Source organism: Triturus cristatus, chromosome 10 (genome assembly GCF_964204655.1).
Source record: "Triturus cristatus chromosome 10, aTriCri1.1, whole genome shotgun sequence".
NCBI classification, from domain to species: domain Eukaryota; kingdom Metazoa; phylum Chordata; class Amphibia; order Caudata; family Salamandridae; genus Triturus; species Triturus cristatus.
The window spans coordinates 245685052-245707392 of NC_140593.1; the positions used below are offsets into that span (position 1 = coordinate 245685052).

Genomic DNA, 22341 nt, shown 5'->3' on the forward strand with positions numbered 1-22341 from the left:
ATTCAGTTCTTTGATGACACAACCAACAGCCACAGGTCTTGCCAACACGTGTTTCATCTATAGGATAATACCCAAAGACTTCATCAGGGCCTGGACTGCTTTATTCAAAATGTAAATTCATGAACAGTCTTCCATTAAAAATTGTAGACACAGTATATCCAAATCTAAAGTTTACAGTGAGTGATGATAACATAGATGGAAATCGGTAACAAAATCCATCCTTAGAACATATCTATCGTGGGTCATCCAGTATTCACGGCGAGTGATGCCGACACAACGTGTTGCATTTTTGTATAAGACCCCTACACAATAGTTGTTCTTTGGGCTTCAAAGCACAAAAACAGTATAAATCAAGACTGATGCGGATGACGTAACCTCAGTTCCCCTTTTGAAAACTTTTTCCATATGCATTGGTATCTCTTTGTGAGCAAGGGAGTTCGCTGGGAGAAAATCACTCCTAATAACTTCAATTTATTTTGAGTCGGATAACAATTGATCCCTTACTTGCGGCACCTTTGGATTGGATGCTTAAACAAAGATCACCGTAATACATTCGCGTTTCACCACTGATCACGTGTCAGGACTGCCGGGTTGGAATTATCACCGGCTTTGCAAATACGACATACTACTGAGAATCATTCCAGGCACTTCATTCCCTTCTTTCCTGAAATCTTACAATCTATACTCGTGCCCAGCCGGGTTGGAATTATCACCGGCCCTGGGACTTCACTGAGTTCACGCAACTCTTGACAGCCCTGAAGAAGTCGTGGGACTACGTTTCCCTGACGAAACACGTGTTGGCTGGTTGCGTTTTCACCACAATAAAAGAACATACAACATAACTCAAGAACTCTGTACATATGTTTACGTCAACTCTTGCATCAACTTGTCTTACTAAGTATGTGTGCCCAGGATATAGATATACTGTTTTGCTGTAGGGTCTTCCCTACACACATCGAGGGGTTACAAGGGTCTCCCCTTCCTGGTTAGCACCATACCTACCAGTTTTCTCATATACACAGAACGTAAATTTGCTGAGCGCCAATACTTCCTATGCACTAAAACCCTTAACTTGGCTGTCTATGAATTGATTTTTAGCAGCTATGAAGAAGTTTGAGCAATTAGATCATTTTAATTAGAGCGCTTCAAAAGTATTTATTTTGTAAGTTCATTTTTGGGAGACCAGCCTACACATTGTCGAGAACAAACTGCTACTCTACTCCTAACAGAAACGAATTACAACATAAAATAGAAATGATAGATTTTCTTTACCATTTGGAGGGTGTTGGGTCTCACTCCAGGCCCAGCAGGCCTTGTGTGGCGTAGAGTTCAGGAGCTTTTTGTTGCCCCCTCCGAGGAAGCATTCCCTAAAAATAAATTAGTTTTTATTAATTCTGAGGAAAACATTGAACTCTAGGTAAGCACACCGATCTTGAAAGAAAAAGAAGCAAAGCAAACGTTCCAAACATTTTTTCCCAAACACTTAAGATTGCAACTTAATTAGGAAAGATCTACAGTAAAAAACAAAGCATTGCCAAATGGAAATAATATATCCTTATAATTCCATATTCATGCTACAAATAGCAATGTAGGCTGCCGCTAGTATAAATCAAAAAGATCAAAGGCAAATTGTGGGCCTTTATCAGGTTTCTTGACTTGCTGGGTAAATAAAACATGTAGCGGGATTTTAAACATGCAGATTCGGGGACTGAAAAATCGTCGACATGTTATTAATACTTACATACACTGATCTGCGTTAACGTGCATCAAAAATAGGCTTTCTGTCCTTAATTTAGAGAACCTACACTTAAATGTTTTCCCAATTCGATAAGATGTTACTAACATCTGTGAGACACACCCATTGAATGCCAATGGATCCCTTCATTCCCCACAGCCCTTGCTTTCCTCGCCTTCATGGTGAGCCACTTCCATCAATGCTCAGTTTACTTTGGATCGGACTTAAAGTCTTGGTCTGAACCCTGGGAAGCAAATCATGACTAGACAGGAAGGGACAGTACAGCGATATTCTGCTCAAAGAGCAGCACAGTGAAACTCACTGGGGGAGAAGAGAAACTTTTTAAATTTCATTCTAATCTTAAACGATTTCTGTGCCCATCTTATGGTCCAACTGGCTACTCATCACCTTTAACAGAACCTATAAAATAAAGCTTCTGGTCAGAGGATGACAATGAAAAGTATTAACTACTGCTCAGACGAGCCAAACGCCTGCCTTCGTATGGTGCGGACACTACATGGTTAAACAGGTTAGGAACCCAAAGCATTTTCCAACTGGCAAATGTCAACTAGAGTGTAATAACGTGCAGTCTTTAGTGCAGTTCTAAGTAGACAAGCGACCACGTGCGAACTCAAAACCACAGTTACAACTGGGCCCCACCTTGTTGACTGACCAGCGAAAACAAGAGTCAAGTACTATGGGATCTGAAATATACCATCTGTCTAGGGACAGGCTGAATATCAGTGCCACACTGCACACTGGCAAAACAACGAGAAGAGTCTGCACAGCCCCAGTTTGGGGCAGATAATAAAATTTAAGGTTTCTAGAACTGCAGTATCTTTTCAGGTACCTGTAAGTAAATCCATAAAGCGTGCTCTGTATGAACATGGATAGCAGCAGGTAGGGTGGCGACAGGGGTCCATTCAGTAATGGGGCATGTAGAGGGAGATTGGTTTATCCTTTTGCTTCGACAGGCTCAGGCCTAGGTTCTCGTGATAGCCAACAAGGCGGTGGGAGGGCGGTCTGGGGGTGCAGGTGAAGGTAACCAGAGGCAACTGTGGGAAAGTCACACCAACCTTTAAAAAGGGGGGGGGGGCACGTGTCAGGTGACCTTTATTGACTTTGACCCACCACTGCCTGCTGATACTAGCCCCTAATGCTCCCCAGCAAGGAGCTGCAGGGTACGATCAGCTTTTTGCTGCAGGACGCAGCACTATTTATTCCCCTATTTACAGTGCACAGATTTTGAGGGCAGGGGTAGGGAATCTAACCTGGTTAATCTCCTTCTCCCTGCTTCAGTTTGGATTTGAGATCGGCTGGTATTGGGCCAGTGTTACCTCTGCAGTCTATGGGGTCGAGCGTAATGAATATTAGATCTTTTTCACTTCTGGTTATTTCCCTATTTAAATTACGTGTATTAATCAAGCAACCAAAAAAAGTGAATACATATGATTAACAAAATGTGGATTTAGGTTATATTATTATGTTCTGCAACATATTCAAGTTTACTCCAATATATTTACAGTATTTTATCTGAATGCTTGCTGTTTCATTTCACATTATTTGTTATTGATTTATAAATAATTTCTAGAAGGTTGGTAATTATGAATTTCAATTACAGTTCTTCATAAGACCAGTGTCACAGATTTAAAATAAGTGGAGGGTATAAATCCACTCTCTGCTAATTGTCAACACTTTGGCTTTTAGAACCTTGTTTCACTGTTGTGAAAACGCAAACACAAGGGGTAAGGGGTTAGAGGGGAGACCTTCATGCAAGGCGACAGATGGCCAGGCCGTGCAGGATCATAGCACTGATTCTAATTAACGGCTACGGGGGAGGGTGGCATTGCCTTCACCTCTTCATTCAATTATCACTGCAGCTGGTCACAGATTAGCAGGCCTTGCCATCATAACGAACACAAGTCCTAAAGTAAACTTGAAACTCAAAATAGGTATTGTCTTCTGGTACATTAGAATTAGCTCAGGCATTAGAATTAGCTCAGGCGCAGAATGGGGATAGAACTGCTATCAATGCATAACAGCAATCACATTGCAATAGTTCTTTTTATTCAAGCTTTTAGTACACTTTGCTGCTGCCATTTTATTTGTCTTTATAGTGGGTACAATTTATATTGTGTGCGCTAGATTAGGATTTTTATTTTAAAATATACCTTTAAAATAGATACATTGTTTACTTGGGTTCTTGAACGTGTTATTCAACACTCAAGAAAACTAGAAAACGCATCTGGGATTCCACTAACTATCCATGTAATGTCTAATGGGATTCATTTTTACCTGAAACTCATGTCATGGAACATCTCTGACACCTAAGGGGTGAGCCAGGAAGCCCGTGATGGCATTCATGGATTGGCGGAGTCTCTCCAGGCCATGTATTGCAGGGCAAGAGTATTATGATATAATTAAAACAAGTAGATGCATCATATCAATGGTGTCTAGTGGGATCAGCTCACGGCACTGAGGTATGTCGTGCCGGCTGGCAGGCCTGTTTCCACATATACTAATACAGGCAATATACTTCATAGCAAAGCTGTCGCTGATTTCAGTTTTGTACCTGTGCTACACAAACTGACAGAGGGGTGCTAGTCTTGACGCTATGCAGAAGAGAGTGGAGCTAAGGAGTCCTTGTTCCTATGGATGAAAAGTCCTTTGTAAACTGCAGCCTGTTTGGACTCAGCAGTATGAACTATACCGTCTTTTTTTGTACACATGTACAGGACCAAGAAAGAGCAGGTTCAGCACAGGCTGCAAGGTACCCCACCAGAAGAGAGCTTTTCTTGCTCAGCCTCTCATTCCAGCTAGTTTAACTGAAGGTCTATCACTCTGAGGAACATTCTATACAGCATCATACACTTGGTAGAGCAGCAATGGATGGCAAACAGAAAAAGCTACAACTGGTGCACCCTCCTTGGAACGACCAGCGAATTTTGCAAAGTACATAAATTGATGCGGGTTGTGGGACCATTATGGCAACAAGTACCAACATTAGGCGGTTAACGTGGGCATCAAGCAAAATGCTTAGAAGGGGGTCTTGGTCTGACCACATCGTACATGGGAAATCTGCTGGGATGTTGCTTCACAGAAGAATTTGAGGATGTGTTAAGTAACCTCTGTTTAAAAAGGGAATAGTAGCTGGCACAGGTGGTCGATTTGCAATAGACCCTGCTTGGGTCAGGGTGGACTTCTTGTGGGCAGTTTTCAAGAAAATGTGAATTGTTTGCTGACCAGAGTGTTTTTCTGTCATTGTACATTTAGGGAATGGACTCTGTTGTTGTCTTGCCAGGCAGGGTTGCACTGCAATACTATTTTCATCACATGAGATATGAATGGCCGACCTTGGTCGATCTCTCTTTCTGGCTTTAAATCTATCGCCTTCTTCTGATCTTGGCTATTACGTCTGCCTCTAGGCTTAGAGGAGTAGTAGCAAGACCTATGGATGACCAAGTGATGACACTGGCCTCTCTTGGCAGTTGATGGAAATCCAACTGAACCGTCTCTGTTCTCACTATCTACACGCTTACTTCGGTCTGTAGGTTTCAGAATTAGCAAACTCTCTGTTTGTTGCGGGGCATCAGTTCTTGTCCTCCCATTTTAGCTTCTCTCTCTTGACCACCAGTTCATTCATGATTTTTCAGGGTTTCATATCAACCTGGCATGGGCGGGGTTTGGACTGATTCTATCAAGCAGCAGCAGACAGAAGAAAGGAGATATTCAAAGGGCTCTGACCTGGAGTTGGACATCACCAGGCCTGATGGGAGAAAAAAAAGGTGACAAACCTTTCTTAGAGCCTTTTTTGGACATATCTTTTTCTAGAGTAGCACGTTATTTAAAAGGTTAACTGGGTAGCAAAAGCAAGCGGGACATTCCAAAAAGAAGGGCTGCATGCCAAAAATGGTTTTGGGCTTGTATCAAGTACTATGATGTGGGGCGGACGTTGAACAGGATGATGGGGTTAGAAAGATGGCATCTCTCGCTTTGAGCCTTTGGGGCCAATCTCTTTTAGGTAACACATGTAACGTGAAGGTTACCAGGGAAGGGTTATATCAGGTTACATGGCACACGTGATCCCCGGGAGAGTTTGGTAAGATGAATTCTATGTTAACGTGCTTGACAGCCGGGTTAAATACTGGAACTGATGCACATTCAGATTACTCCATACCAGATGCATGAATTCCAGCCCATGTGGTTGTTTCACGCAAAGATGTCCTTTCATACTCATGGGGATACACCTATCGCAAGTGGGCAATCGGGTGTTTGTTCATCCCCCTTTCTCTTTTTGCAGCTCAATACCTTGTATCACTTGAGGGGAGGCCAAGCAGTAGGTAAACAATGGTTGGTTTGGATTACGGTGGGTTCATGGTGGCAGAAATACCGCTGGTTACCTTGGCATCTTGCATCAAAGATTTCATATAATTGGCTATTCATCCTCAAGAGGGTACTGGAAGAGGTGTGGCGCCGCGGCCAGGGCGACTGACTTCGGAATCTGGGCATCATGGTTCGATCCCCAGCGGAAGATTAGCCCAGCACCATGTGACTCTGGGCAATAGCTTGCTTAATCTTCCCTACGGCCCCCAGCGCCTAGAGATCCTTACGGGTGATTGTATGCGCTTTACAAATGTGGATTATTATTGTTGAAGCTTCTATTCCTGAAAGGGCTCTGGGGCTTCTTACATAGGTGGATGTATCTTGCACTCTAAGGTGCTGTGTTCTCGAATTTGTGGACCTGTGGGATGAAGCCTGGTTGGCTGGCTCATCCCTCTATATGGTGCCAGTGTGACCTCAGGGGGTCCTCCAGAGGATGCCTCTGACATGCCTATTTTGATTTAAACTTGAGCAGGCCTTGATCTGCTTTTGGGTTAGTTGGGTAATCCAGATTCTGGTGTGGCCTTCACATACTCAGGTGTGGTCTGAATTGGTTTTGAGGTAGAGGGAAGATCTCAGGAGGGGTCAGCCCATGAACTCACAAAAAAAATAGGGGAAGGAATATTGTTATGTATTACACGTCTAGCTGTCTCTATATGGAACATTCAAAAGTGTATACGATTGCTAACATGCTGTGACATGTTTTTATAGCTATCGATCCGTTTTATTCCCCTGTATAATGTGTTATCAAATAAGACTTAAAATCTTTATCTTTAGCCACAAACTTGCTGTTCTACGTCACCTACACTCTCAATTCGTCCCCACCTTATATATAAAACGTAAATAATATACTTCCAATGCTGTTAAAATAAAAACACTATGTTTAACAGAGAAACAATACAAATGCTGGAGAGCAAAGCAACAGTTTGACCGTTTTCAGTTTCCAATGGCATTTCATATTTAGTAAAAATAGATTGTAATTAGCCCTACCCTGTGTGAGAATAAACTACAGTGGATTCACTGATCAAAACAGTGGCTAGCTTACTCCAGTTCTATGACTGAAGAGACTCTGGAGGAGACCACCTCCCCTTCAGTCCTAGAGACACTCCCATAGGAGATTCTGTGGAATCAGCCACCAGAAGAGCTCCTAGACCACTGAATACGTTTCTGATAGTTCTGAGACTCTGAAGCACAATAAGGTGAGTGTGTTGAAGAGGGCACAAATGAATAGTCTTCCTTGGGATGGAAAGAAATTCGATTTCTGCAGATTCAGTACAAATCCTACTTCCTTGAGATAGTTGCAGACTTTCGTCACATCAAGCTGAGCCTTAAATAAAGAAGGTGCATGTAGCATTGCGTCATGATCAAAGTGTTCCATGATCCATGGATTAATGGTGGATGAGGAGCTATTGGTCACATTTTTTTTTATGGAAAGAACCCCCAGGTGGATAGAGGGCATTGAGAGAAAGAAGAATATGGAGAGAACGGAGTGCAGACAGTGGCCACGTATTTATTTGAGAACGTCTTATATCAAGTGGAGCTGGAATCCTAAACATGGATGATGACAACGACATAGGTGTGCAGACTGAAGAAGGGTGGGTGAATACTGGGGCAGCTCCAGCAGGAGTCTGGAGTGGAGTGAGTTAAGATGGGAATTAGTGGAGGTGTTAAGTAGGGGCTAGACGGAGGGGGAAATAGCTGTCTATTGGAGAGGAAAGTTAGGTGGAGAGATAAAGAGGGTTGTGATTTTCTTTATTAGAAACAGGAGTGTAAATTGGGAATGGGGCAGTAGTGGTTGAGTACAATGTGATGCAATGAAGTTAGTGGTTGAGGGTGGAGAACGTGTGAGCATCTAAGTGCTGATCCCATTTCTTATCGCCGCCCAAAACCAGTCATGCCCACTTTTCCAGTTCTCCATGAAGGCAGCTTTAAAGCCTGCATGGAGAACAAGCCCATGCTCCCATACCCTGGTTGAGCGTCCAACCAGGACGCTCCTGACCAATCACAACGCTGCATTGCAGCGTTGTGATTGGTCAAGGGAGCCTTGCTGTTCCTGGCTTCCTGTCCCACGCCACAAGTAGAGAGCAGGAGCAAGGAGCAGAGACGCGGTGGCGGGAATGGCGGTAATGTAAGTGTAATTTTTTATTTTAAAAAAAAGTTCATTTTAATTGGCTACCTCGCGCCGGCACACCCCACCTGCCGGCACACCCCATCCTCCCCCAAACCCCGCCACCCACGACAGCCGGTTCCATTATAATATTCCAATTAGAAAAAGCATTTTGGGGACTTTGCTAAACCGTGTATTGTCAACAGACATGTGATGCAATACAGTGGACATAGCTAAGAATCTTGGGGTCAAGTTTGACGTCACTCTTTCATTCCGGCCACACACCTTGGCAGTAGCAGGGATGTGTTTAAATCGAATCAAATCACTGAAGAAATTCTTTGATCTCATCCCTGTCGCTGCAAGGAAAATGGTAGCAGTAGTTCTGATTCAATCTAGACTGGATTAATGTAATAGCCTAAATGCCGGGCAAAATAAGCAGGTGCTAAAACAGTTACAGATGGTTCAACATGCGGCTGCTCGACTAATTTTGAAACTGCCAGCTCGCTCTTTGACTGGGGCAGCCCTGAAAACCCTTCACTGGCTGCCGAGCCATAAAATAATTTTATTCAAGCTCCTTTTATTTACTTTCAGAGCCTTTAGGAAACCAGGACCTCCTACTTGACCGCTAGGTTTACACCCTATGTGACGGCCAGAACACTCAGATCCTCCTCAGCTAATTTGTTTAAACCCCCCCTATTTAGCCTCAAATCTAGAGGAGGAAAGTCCGTGGCAAGTCTAGGAACAAGAGCATGTAACCTTTTGCCTGAACAACTAAGACTCTTGGAGTCAGAGACGCTTGTCAGGAAAGCACTTAAGAGCTGGATTTAACAGCTCCTGATTCCCTCTGTCACTCTTTGGTGTAATCTATAACGATCTGACTCTTTCTTCTGCTCACTCCCGCATAGCGCCAAGATGCTCCTTCCGGAGTGAGTGTGTGCTTTATAAATACATAAATCAAATCAAGCAGAGCATTAACATCCCCAAGAAACATTCTGTGTATCTGCCCGGTAACAAAACCAGAAAGGACATGTTACTTATCTACAGTAACCATTTTTCTGGTAGATACTATATATAATCACAGAATCCTTACCTTAAAATACTCCCCAGGCACCAGGCTAGATCTGGAAAACTTTCATAAGAAATGCTCCTGACTGCTGTTAAGAGGCGAAGTGTGGCATATAAGTGCCACACCTGCATGCTATCAGCAGTTTACTGTTTTTACTTTCTGTGCCCTCAGACGCAGAGCATGAACAATTGACAGTACTAGTGATCACATTTCAATATGGGACTTTAAAATGTAAAAAAGAGGCCACTTCACAGAACAGGGAGGTTGGAGAGCTGAGATGAAGCTACAGTTCAAATACCAGAAAGAGCGTTCCCGAAGGTAAGTAACTTGTTCTTCTGAAGGATACTTGAACCTGCAGGTTCCTCACCTTTAGAATAGTACCAAAGCAGCACCTCTCAAAGTGGAGGGTCTGTGAAGAATGGTCAGTCAAAAAAGTCTGCAGGACCAAATGGGTTAAATGTTCTTCCTGGCATACTTGGTTGCCAAGGCAGTAGTGTTTCATGTATGTACGTGTGCATCAACACACATCACAGCCTGGAAGATTGGCTCTCCGCATTTCAACGTAGTTGTAGCAGCCTTGGCTCTAGTGGAATAGGCTCTCAGACTTTCCATGGGATGCTTCTTGGCCAGTGCATAGCAGATCTTAATATAGAGAACTATCTGTCGTAACAGGGTCCACTTCTGCGCAGACTACCCTTTCTTTGCCCAGGTGAACCCCACAAAAAGCGGATTATCTACATGGGTTTCCTTGGTACAATGAATGTCAAAGCTTAAAGCTTTTTTCGGGTCCATTACATGAAGTCTCGCCTTCTATTTCATGGGGGGGGGGGTTGAAGAAAAATGGTGGGGTAATCAACTGCCCAATGTGAAAGGGAGTTACGACAAAGAAGGTCGCCAGAGTCCTCGGATTGTCCAAAAAAGAAGTGATGTACAGTGGTTGCATCGACAGTGTCTGGAGTTCACTCGTGTGACTCACTGAAGTGATATTAATCAGAAAGACAGTCTGAGTTAGAAAGACAGAGCAGCTGTGCATTGGCTTGTCTCACAATGGCACCACAAACAATTTGGGAGGGAACAAGTTTGCTAAACCTTTCACAGTACCTACAGCAAGGCCTTACAGGCCCAAAGACAAAAATAACAATAGAACACATACAACAGTTTGGCATGTAAAGGCTCCGTCTTGCAGACTTCACACCAGGCCAAACATGGATTTCGTGGTCCGGCCATCATTTCCTTGTGTTTGCTTTTTTTCATGGAGGGTGCCTGGTGGCAAGGATGGCAGATCAAATTTAAGATAACTGCTGCCACTCAATCTCCACGCATGGAGATCTAGATTGTGCAGGTTCAGGTGAAGAACCCTGCCAGAAGATCTTCTTTAAGTGGCAGTCTAACTGGAGGACAAATGCTCATGGCCTGGACTACCAGGTACCACACTCTCCTGGCCCAATCTGGAAGAGCTTATGATGGGTTGTTCCTGATCTTTTTCAGAACTCGAGCAGGAGACGCACAGTTGGGAAGGAAAGCAGGAGTCCATTGTTCCATTTCAGCCAGAAAGAATCTCCTAGCGAGCCTAGTCATTGAAACTTCAATGTGCAAAACATCTTTAGATACTGCACATTACCCATGGTAGCAAAAAGATCGGACCAGGAGTCTCGCTACTGTCGGAAGATGCCCTGCACCACAAGATCAGCCAGAGTTCTCGACACTTTTGGAAGATAACATGCACCACCTCGAGACGTAGAAACCATTCACTATCAACCATTCACTGCCAGCCAAGCTTGTCTGCCCTGGCATTCAAGGAGTCCGCCACGTGGTTCATGATCCAGGAAATGCCCCGACGTTCCAAGCATCTCCAGAGGCGCAAAGCTTCCTGGGAAAGGACCCGGGACCCCTTTCCAACCTGACTGTTTTAGTACAACATTGGGTGATGTTTTCCATGAGAACTGCACCAGCCTTCCCTTAATGGACGAGTCCTTCATTGACATACGAATGGCCTGCGAATCCAATAGGCTGGGTTTCCCCCAGAAATCAGATTCCTCAGATATCTGCCTCCTCTAGATGACCACACCAAACCAGCAGTGATGCATCCCTCACAACGTCAACTCTAGGTGATAAAGGGAGAGGGGCCTGCCGCTGGTCCAATTGCAGTCAAGCAGCGATCAATGCAGATTATATGCAGTCTCCTCTGAAATCTGAATGGCATCAGATAGTTTTCCTAGGTGCTAGGCACACTGAAGTTCAGATTTCACAGTAGAACCCACATATGCCACATGGCACAGTCAACAAGGAGGCTGCCAAAAGACCAAGAAGGCCAAAAGACCAAGAAGCCTCATAAATGCTTTCACCAAGCTGTAGGGCTGAGGCTCAAATATTGAGATTACAGTCTGAATGAGAATGGGCGGGTCTTGGAGACAGCTGCTTGTAAAAAGCTTGAGAGTGCAGTGTTAACACTATTTAGAAGAGTACAAAGTATGTTATAAACTGGCCCTCAATACGTACCACAAAAATATGAAAAAAGCATATTACTCTTTTTATGCCCAACGTTATAAAGAGGCCAACAATGATAGCAAGGAGATTTTTAGTCGGTCTTCAGTTTTGTGGATCCTAGCTCCTGGTGTCTAATCAAATTATCTGCATGAGACTAAGTGCCTTTTTTGAGACAAGCTTTTCAAGATCCAGGCTAATATGGGGAGTCTCAATACTCCGGCTTTTGTCACAGTACTTGGTGACATTACAGGGCCTTCAGCAGAAACCAAGTTGACACTCTTTGTGCCACCTACAATACAGCACTTGAAGAAGCAGCTGGTGAAATGCAATCAGGAACACCTAAGGACCCATTTCCTTGCTTCCTTTCCTTGGTGCTGTTGGACCGGTTAGCAGCATTTGACACGGTGGACCACAGCATCTTGCTAAAAAGACTGGAACAGCTGGGCATGGCAGACGTGGCCCTTGGATGGCTGGGAACATTTATGGAGGAAAGAGAGCAGGTTGTATGGATAACACCACCCTCTTCCGAACTCAAACAGTTGAAATGGGCAGGTGCCTCAGGGATCTGCTCTGAACCCAACCCTTTTCAACATTTACCTGTTCATCCTCTGGCATACTCAGTGGAATCGTTCAGCATTACACAGCTCCTGCTAACCTATGACTCAGTTAGGGCCAAAGAAACTTTTGCTCTATGTTTAAAAGCACTACTTGATTGGCTCAGGAAGAACAAACGCTAGTGTAACCCAGACAAGACAGGGGTCCTGTTGTTTGGGTCAAACCTCCTACCAGGATGGACAGGAGCCTGGCAGAATAATGTTCCGCCTCTACCACCCACCATGGAGGTGGCTAGAAACATGGGCGTTCTGTTAGATTCAAAATGAATCCTTTAATGCCCAGATCTCATCAGCTGTGAAATCTGGTCTCTGGATTCTTTGCCTGCTCAGGAAATGTTTGCACCTGATCCCTCAGGAAGCACAGGTCGCAGTGGAGTACTGATGAGGCCAAAGTAAAATGCTCCTGGCCTACCTTGAACTGCAGGTAATGTCTTCAGGATTGTTTGAAAGGTACATAAAAATATGCATCCTACAGGTCCAAAGACACAATCCAGTTGCACAGGTGCAGGGCAGCAAACATTTGGGCCAACAGGAGCATTTTGAATTTGTCCTTCCAGAGGAAAGCATTAGAGAATGAAGGTCTAAGACAGGCCGAATACACCCCACCTTTCTTTGGTACAAGGAAATAGCAAGAGTAGCAACCTTTCCCTAGTTCGAAACTCTCTACACCCTCCTTGAAGAGTAAAATTCAAATTACTTGTAACAGACTTGATAAGTGCTCCTCTTCACCCTGATGCAGGAGGAAGATTTGACACAACAGAAATAAAAGGAAAGGACGTAGCCATGCTGGACGATAAGAAGAACCCATCTGTCGGACGTAATGGATTGCCAAACTGGGAGAAAGTACTGGATCTTCCCACCCAAATGGTGGTTCTGCACCATTAATGGCAAGCTAAAGCAGCTATATAGCTGTTGCCGCAGGAGATGGGGACTGGGAGGGCAGGTGCCCATGTTGGCCTGCGCGATCCCTGTCAGAATCAAATCGCTGGCCTTGAAATGACTGGGCGACTGCAGCAGCAGTGGGTGGAAATCGATGCTACCTATATGTCAGCCCCTTAGAGTAGCCTCCGAATTTCCTAAAACGCAGGGGGCCTGCTGTAGTCCTGCATTTTTGGGAAGGTTCCAAGGCTAAATTAGTTCTCTCAAAGCAGGCGTAAACCATCAAAAAGCATGTCCATTAGAAAGGAGTGTAGGTCACCCGACGATCCTGTGGTGTACATCCACCAATGGCGGCGCAGCACCACACTAGTACCAACTACACTTCCAGGACAATCAATAGTATCAAGGTCAGCACGAGTTGTGAATAGGTGTATTTGAATAGTTTGAGCCAGTGAGGCCCGAAGGTCTTCTGGAACTGCTGGAAAGATCTTTCTGGCCATGTCCCAGAGGGGATGTGTATATCATACTAATACGCAAACTGCATTGACAGATCTCGGTGCTAGGCTAGATGAAGAGAATGTTAATTTTCCAACCGCCTCAATCATTTCAAACTCCCTATTCAGGAAAGTCGTGAGGAATGAATTGGGAATTGGGGTACACCTTGCTGGTTGAAGCTTAGACAACCATAGTCTCTGAAGTAGATTGTTAAGTGAGGAAATCAGTGTAGCCAGTCGCTGGTCTGTGAAATCTGGCCACTTGTCTATTTACCAGTGGGCAAAAGCGGGGAGTTAACGAGGTATCCATTAAGGAGTCAGTGAGGGCCACATTGAAGGGCAACAAGGGCGCAGATGTGGCTGCTCCAATTTGTAAGATTTCAGTAAGAATATTAGGACAACCCTAGGTCCAAGAACGCAGTCCCTCGTCAAATTACTACTGCAAATGACGCACTCTCCTCAACTAGAAGTTCCAAATTGCAAGTTCAACACTATCAGGGGGACGTGAGAAGTCCACTGGCCTCTTGTAAGCTCATGTAAATATCATCATCATGAGAGAGTAAATCATCATCATCATCATCATCATCATCATCATCATCATCATCATCTCTGGGTGGTGGCACTTTCCAGTCAGAATTGGAGCCAAAAAGATAATGGAGCATCAGATGGCACATCCGCGCTAGGTGGGGCATAGGTTTCAAATCAGGCTGCAAGGTGAACGGTTGCGTTTTAGCAATTTCACAGCATGACATCGACCAGTATCATGCTCAAGTCAGTTCAGGGTCGTCATCGGAACTAATAGCAGATCCTCCTTCACCGGCATAGACAAGGGAGGGACCAACTCAGGTCATGGAGATGGGATGGAAGTCCCCACCAGAGCCGGTACACAGCGCAAACCTAATCTAGGGGAGTCAGACGTCAACGAGGAAGGATCTACCTGCGGCAACCTGACTGATGGTCCTTGCAGATCCCTTGGAGCATAAAGGCTTGCCAGAGGGAATCGGAAGGGTGCCAAATATCTGTGGCATGACCTCCTTAAAGGTTTCAATTGGCTGTGCCATCACCAAAGGAGTGGGAAATTCAGGCGCATTGGAGTAAATAGTGGTATGTGCTCCACAACCGAATAGCAGGATGGTGACCAACTGACATTGTGACGTTCTCGTACCTTCTAGTTGGATAGAGAGTGGTAGGATGGGGTTGAGTCGTGCTTCATTTTCTTGTGCTTACTTCTGGACTTCCATTTTGACTTACTGGAGGACTTTCGACCTTGATGGTAAACTCTTGTGGTAGTGACCTCAAGAGGTAGTACATGCTCTCGACTTGTAGGGGGGACTTAGACGAGACCCGTGACTTCCTCTTGTGGAAGGCAAAATCCAGCTTTGCATCTCTGTCCCGGATCACCTTTGGGTGAAGAGCGTGCATTAGCAGTACAACTTCAAGTTGTGCCCAGAGTCCAAACACCACAGTTACACCTGGTGCAAGCAGTGACCGACTTCGGTTTTCTATAGTTGCAGCATGGTTTTAAATCCTGTAGTCTTAGGAGTTCACTTGCACATTAGATTTTCTTGTTTTAGGAGCTGTTGGAAATCTGACGAAATTGGAAGTGAAGCTCCGGATCTGCATCGGAAGGCACGTAAATAAAGGAACTAACATCAGTGAACAAGGGAAGCAGATATAGGGGGCTCTACCCGATCACTTCCGAGGTGGTATAGAGTCAACCAGAGCCACACAAGAGCACTGCTGAGAAAGGCTTTCCGGATCTCCTCTGGCACCTCTAGAATATTCAAAGGTGAGGAATCTGCGGTAATAAGTAGCCATCAGAATAACCTTTTTATGTATTTACGTAGTTGAAAAATGAGGGTAAAAACTAGCTGTAAAACAAAGGCGCACTATAAATGAAGGATGACTGCTTTGGGTAGTGTAGTAAGAGAAGTAGAGTGGACATGGGGAATCTGAGGCACTGATTTCATTGGTTTACAGTGGAGAGGTAAAGGATGCTGGGGTGAGGCTTACAGGAGGATTGTGGTACTGGCAACAGTGGCAGAGCAGCTGATCAAAGAGGGGTTGGAGTGGGAAGAGGAACTCTTCCAGAACGTCTGGAATAGGGAGGCTGCAATTTGATGTACCAAAAAATGATCACGGAGTTCCTGCCACAGGATTAAAAAAGAAAACGCTAACATTTATAAATTCATCCTATCGAACGGAAAAGTCAGTTAGGTTTACATACCTACAGATAAAAGCTTTGAAAAAGAATGTGTCACAATGCCATTTCATCAGAAAAACAGCAGTACCTAAAAAATGATTGCAACCATTAGTGGCAAAGAAACGGTTTGTGCAACTATTTGTTGCTGTTTTCAATTACATAACGCTGATTAATTAAAAAGAAAAAAAGGTTAGTCAATTTGGTGCTGTATTGTGCATCCAAGCAGTACACATTGTGTTAAGGGCCTATACATGTCCACATTAAGGCATAAACTCCCTAAAACCGACTCATAGGGAGACGTTTGGTACTTACTAGATGTATAGTTGGTTCCTTAGTTGCTTATAGCCCTACAGTTTTATTAATGCAAAGAACAATGTGTGCCGCTGTCGAAGCAGCTGAGGAAACACAAGAAGGGGCCACAAGGAAGTGCCACAGTACCATTACAACACAAACAGAAGGTTTGAAAAGGTTGTGCTGCTTTATGTGCAATTACAAAGCTACAAGTGGTTCCGTAGGGTAAGTACCACTGGGTACTCGTTCAGAACAAAAGCATTTCTTTCAAAAATCAATATTGATTAGTATTAGACATTCATGAATGTACCACACCTACAGTAAGTTAGCAAAAATATAAATGTATTAATTAATTTGTTTTGATTTTCTATTCTTCTCGCCAAATGTGTGAACAATTTATACAGAAAATAATAATAGGGGCGGTCTTAAAAAAGAGAACACAATAATAAATACAAAGGCAATTCAGTGGGGGACTGTGGTGACATATAGCGAAATGAGTGACCTTTTAAATTCAGACAATAAACAAGACAAAAACAAACGCTCTGTCCTTTTCCGGTCTTTCACTCTAGCTCACACTATTTTCAAAATAAATTGCTATAGTGAGCCTGGACATGAGATGGTTACACGTCAACGTTTAGACCCTATGAGTATATGCGTTTGCAGATACATCAAGCAGGGTCTTCTTCAGGACAAAAAGAGGGAATAGCGACAGCCCTTAGAGGTTGGATATTCAAAAGAATGAATCTACTCCTCCTAACTAAATGGTCTGGAATCGGATCTGGTCTGGGGACCAGCACGTAAGCGTATCTCCCTTCAGACACTACATCGCCCTATAGAGGAGGGGGGCCTGGGCACGCTAGATTTTGAACTGTACAACGCTGACACACAGCTGCAATTGCCTATGCGGTGGCTAGCAAGGGACAAGATGAGAGAATTTACTTTCGTAATTACTGAGATTGGAAACAGAAATCTACTACATTGGCTGCTACCAGCAGGTGGCCCAGCCAAAGAGCTCCCTAGGTTATTGAGTGCGGCCAAACTGGTGTGGAATAGATATATGCAACCCAAACGTACGACACCTCCATATGCACCCCATATCCCTCTTTGGGATTTCCCAGGGTCCAGGCTACTCGTAGATGCACATGACCCCGGTCCCTGGTGGGTGTTGCGATGGCTCCAACTGGGTGACCTCTTCGAAAATGGCGCCCTGCAGGTGTTTCAACAACTTCGGGATATCTCCTTCCTCACCTATCATGCTCCGAGTGTTCGTAGCCGCACATTTTCGATGAACGACACTGAGCCTCTACTCCATCAGGGGCTGCACTGCTTCCTTACCCATAGGGTGGGTCGAAAGGCTGTCTCATCGCTTTGTACAGCTCTCCTAGCACCAGGTGTGAACCAGACACTTAATGGCAGGACTAGATGGGACACTGACTTGGGTAGAGTCTTCTCAGACAAACAACAAGCAATGGCATTAGGTCACAACCAGCGCCTCAAATTCACACAATTTAATTACCTCCATCAGACCTACCTTACTCTACAACGCCTCCATGTGATGTTCCCCGGAACTTGCCCCAGATGCGGATCTGCTGATGCTACATTTGTACACATGGTGTGGGAATGCCAGTCCCTAGTGAGTGCCTGGACCTAAGTACTGGAACACATCTTTGCAGTGATTGATGTACAGCTCTCAATAAATCCATTTCTTTCCTTATTGAGGATCACCAAACGTGCATAATGCTCTAAGCAATACTTGAAACTGGCAGACTTAGCGTTAACGTTATTTATGGTTTAAATCTTTTATTAGCATTTTCAAGAATATCAAGCAAATACAGCAGCAGATTAGTCTTTAGGGCCATACAACCACCTTGAAGCGAAACAAACTTAATGCCTTGCTGCAATTGATATATAAACAAAACCAAGAAACAAATGAAAACCCCCAACAAAAGAACCCTCCCCCCAACTCCCCTCTCCCATATGCGATATCTGCACCATTGTGTGTATATGAATGCGGTCATTTCTCAGTGTGTCCCTCCGGCTTAGGGACCTCCGAAAGACATAGGAGTCTGAGATACTTTGGGCACGTCAACTCATGGAATTCCTGTGACAATAGCGACACGTAAGGGTCCCATACCTCCTGAAATTCAGCCCCCTTCCCTGCCAGTGACATGGAGATCTTCTCCATTCCCAAAATGTGCCATATCCTGTGCAGCCAGTTTGTATGTGTGGGGATAGTCACCGTGCCCCAGTGGGCCAAGATGCCACAGGTGGTTTTTAAAGGGTATGTTAATGGGCTTGGGAGGCCCACCACCACGTAGGTTGGAAATATGGACGCTGTCAATCGAGATTTCTGTCTATATCATCAATGACCTATGTCCAATATTGCTGAATCTGCGGGCAATCCCACAGTATGTGTGTCAGGGACCCCTTATTTCTGCAGCCCCGCCAGCAACTGTCGCTATGCGAAGGTTTGATTTTATTTATCCTGACCGGTGTGTAATACCAGTGTGATGTAATCTTAGTTAGTGTCTCTGTAAGGGCCATACTACGTGCCGTGTGGCAGGCCCTATAGGCTATGCCCGCCCAATCTTTTGCAATCAGGGACCGCCCCAGTTTCTGATCCCATCGTGTCCATCCAGCGTGAAATGTATGAACCTGAGTTTGAAGCAAGATTGTGTATAACTCAGAAATCATGCCTTTATCAGATGATTTGGCCAGGAGCCACCTTTCATATGGAGTCAAGCGACGCTGCATATTAGTGCGGTTGGAGGGTTGCGTGAACCAATGTCTAAATTGTAGATAATTAAATTGTTCCAATTCCAGGAGCCTAAAAGTCTTCACGTAGCTGGAGGAATGAGAGTAAGCCCTCTGAATCGAAGAAGTGGCCCCTGCAGCGACATTCTGACGCACTCCAGGTCGTAAAATCCATTGCCATAGCTCTTGGGGTGAAGTCCGGGTTCTCGAAAAGGGGAGTCAGCGGAGATGGATGGGTGGTCAGACCTATCCTAATGCTAGTACTATCCCAAGCCATCAGCATTATTTAGGCTACTGGAGACAGATACAGGCTTCTTGGCCTATGTGCTTTGGGGAGAAATGGGGTCTGTACCCGCCATCGCTCTATCCTGGAAAAGCCAGGGCTTCTCAGATTCTGGGCGACCCTACTCCACCAGATATCGCAGTTGCACTGCCTTAAAATAGAGTTGTAAATCCGGGATTCCCAGCCCTCTAGCCTTAGGGCGGGGGGGTACTCAAGGAGCGCTTCATGCGTGGCTTCCGTCCCTGCCAAATGAACTGAGCAAGTTCTGATTGGAGTTTAGCGATCGTACCCCGTGGGGGAGAGAGGGGCAGGGTCTGGAAGAGATATAATATCTTGGGTATGGCCGTCATCTTAAAGGCCGCTATTCGTCCCAACCAAGAAATTCAAAGGTGTTTCCACCTCCCTAGGTCACTTTGTATTTGTCGAAGGAGTGCCCCATAGTTGCTGTATATTGTCACTTGAATCGTGCCTACTAGGATAATCCCCAGATACGGAATAGTCTCAGAGGCCACAGCACCGGGAACTGGAACGCAAGAAGATCTACTGCTCCCTAAGGTACCCAGCGGTTAAGTGCTTGAGATTTATTAATGCTGATTTGGAATCCTAAAACTATCCCGAAAGCCTTCAGTTCCCCCATAAAGGAAGAAAGAGAAATAATCGGTTGCACCAGGGATGCCAGGACGTCATTGGCATATAGACTGATGGTATGACTATCCCCACCAAATGGGACGTGAATGATGTCCAGATGGTCTTGGATCCTCTGGGCCACAGGCTCCATATACAGAGCAAATAATAAAGGCAAGAGCGGGCAGCCCTTACGGGTACCTCAGAGTATGGAGAAGGGGGTTGAGGTAGAGCCATTAATCGGGACTGACGCAGTAGGGGCTTGGTAGCAATTTAGGATGCGAGTCCTACATCTGTCCCCGCACCCGAAGTGTGCCAGCACCTGGTTGAGGTATGGCCAGTGGACCCGGTTGAAAGCCTTCTCTGCATCGACCGCTAAAAGCATATATTCCCTCTGGAACCTGTTTGCCTTGTCAATGATATGCAGCACTCTCTTAGTATTATCGCTGGCCTGCCTATGAGGAACAAAGACTACTTTGTCCGGGTCCACTAAGGAGGGGAGATACATGTCGATTCTGTGGGCAATAATACTCATGTTTAATTTAAGGTCAATATTTAAAAGGGAAATAGGCCGGTAGGAGCTGCAACATTGTTTGTCTTTCCCTGGCTTAGCTAGAACTATTATAGAGGCTTTAAGCATTTCAGGCGGGATCTGAAAAGGAATTATGGAGTTTTGTGAGGACAGGGGCTAGGGTGGAGCAAAAGGATTTGTAAAAGGCCGCTGAAATCCCATTTGGACCCGGCGACTTTGCAAGTTTAAGGCGCGCTATCGCCAATATGACCTCCTTGATACGAATATCCTCGTCTAGGGACTCTGCCTGAGCCGGGGTAAGGGTCGAGGCCCTCTTCAGATATTGGAATCCGGCCTCTGTGTCTAGATGTTGAGAACTATATAGATACTCGTAAAAGTCCTTGAAGGCGTTCGCTATGTCTGTGCCTTCAGTGACCAGGTTCCCTGCTGAGGAATAAATCTCAGAAACACCCCTTCTTGTCTTTTAGCCCGGAGGGTATTAGCCGGCCGCACTGGTCTCCCCCTATATAATATGAGTGCCGTAAGCAGAGTTTGGAGTATTCTGCCCTGTCTGTGTCTAATGATGCCAGTTGAGCGCGCATGTTGGATAGTTGGCGACAGACCCTTGGGGCTCCCGTGTGCTGATATATGCGTTCAAGTTCCCTGGTTCACCCAATAAGGTCCGCTCTCTTTGCGCTTGGCAACTTATTATCTGCTGAAGATATAGCGATAAATTCCCCTCGAATGACAGCTTTGAGTGCTCCCCATAGTGTCGCGGGTGAAGTCTCGGGGGTATCATTATGTGTAAGATAGTCTTCAAGTGAAAGCTGGATTTGGTTTTTTTAACCTCCTTCCGATGTAGCATAGAGTACCGTAACCGCCAGGGCCTAGAGGGGAGAGCAGTCGGAGGAAGAGAGAGAGAATGTGACCGTGCCGTGGTCAGACAGTGCATCTGTATGTGTTTCTACATCTTGTAGCCATGGGCTTGGCAGTTACGTAAGAATTGGCCTTTGTGGCAGCGCTCCCCGGGCTGTGGCTTGCTGCCTCACCCTCGTGTAACTGGATCCTCGACGTGCAATAACAGTGGAAGCTGTTGGGCCTCGCAGTGCGCCCCTCACCGCGTTCGCTGCACCCTTCTTACTGCCTTCAGTGGCGCTTGCTTAGCACAGGCCGACGCGCTCGTTGACACGTGGGGGGGAAGGGATGTGTGCAGGGGGGTATGGAGCACCAACGAGTCTCCCCACAGCTCCGCTCTGGCACCCTGAGCCCGTCTCTTCCTTTCACGCCATGGAGGTCATGGCTGAACAGTGCTCTTCACTGGCCCTTCGAACTGTGGGGGGTGTGCATCTTGCCAGGTACTGGTATGCCTTTTGATGTGTGTGTGTGTGTGGTAATAGGGAGGCACAGGACAGTGCGTACCGCAGCCTACCTCCCTTGCATCTCCGGGATCGTGGCCGCTATGCTTGCGTCCAGCCTACAGAGTCTTGGCCAGCCTCTCCTCCAACACCACCCCAGGGCCGTTGCCCGGTCTCCCGTATGCTGCGGGTGGGGGGCGTTTGACTCGGGCCAGTCCGCCCACCGAGAAGAAATCGCAGTAGGGGGGCAAGCCCAGGAGGGGACCGCCGAGATGCCACCTCGCCCCTCCGGTTCAGCCTGGACAGCTTGCCAGTCTTCGCTTGCTGAGTACAGCCTCACGAGACCCCACCTTCGGCTCAATGCTGGTGTGTCCTTTGAAGGCCCTCTGTGGAGGGGAGGGGAGGGGTGCGGCAGGCTTACACACCGTGGCCCACTTCCTCTGATCCCCACATGGAAGCCTCGGCACCTGCACAGCACCGATCCGGCCCTGGCCGTGCACGCCACAGCCGCTGCAGCGTCCTTACCCGCCACTGACAGATCTCGCTAGCTGCCTCTCG

General features: G+C 45.8%; 1 protein-coding gene across 14 annotated transcripts in view; it reads right to left on the minus strand.

The window, feature by feature from the left end:
- SNX13 (sorting nexin 13) overlaps positions 1 to 22341 on the minus strand; it is a 558687-nt gene that overhangs the window by 445111 nt on the left and 91235 nt on the right. For all 14 annotated transcript variants that reach the window (XM_085630906.1, XM_085630899.1, XM_085630907.1 and 11 more), the window contains one exon: positions 1273 to 1367. In XM_085630906.1, coding sequence (XP_085487032.1) covers positions 1273 to 1275 — 3 coding nt within the window. In that variant the 5' untranslated portion in view covers positions 1276 to 1367. The remainder of the gene's footprint in view (positions 1 to 1272; positions 1368 to 22341) is intronic.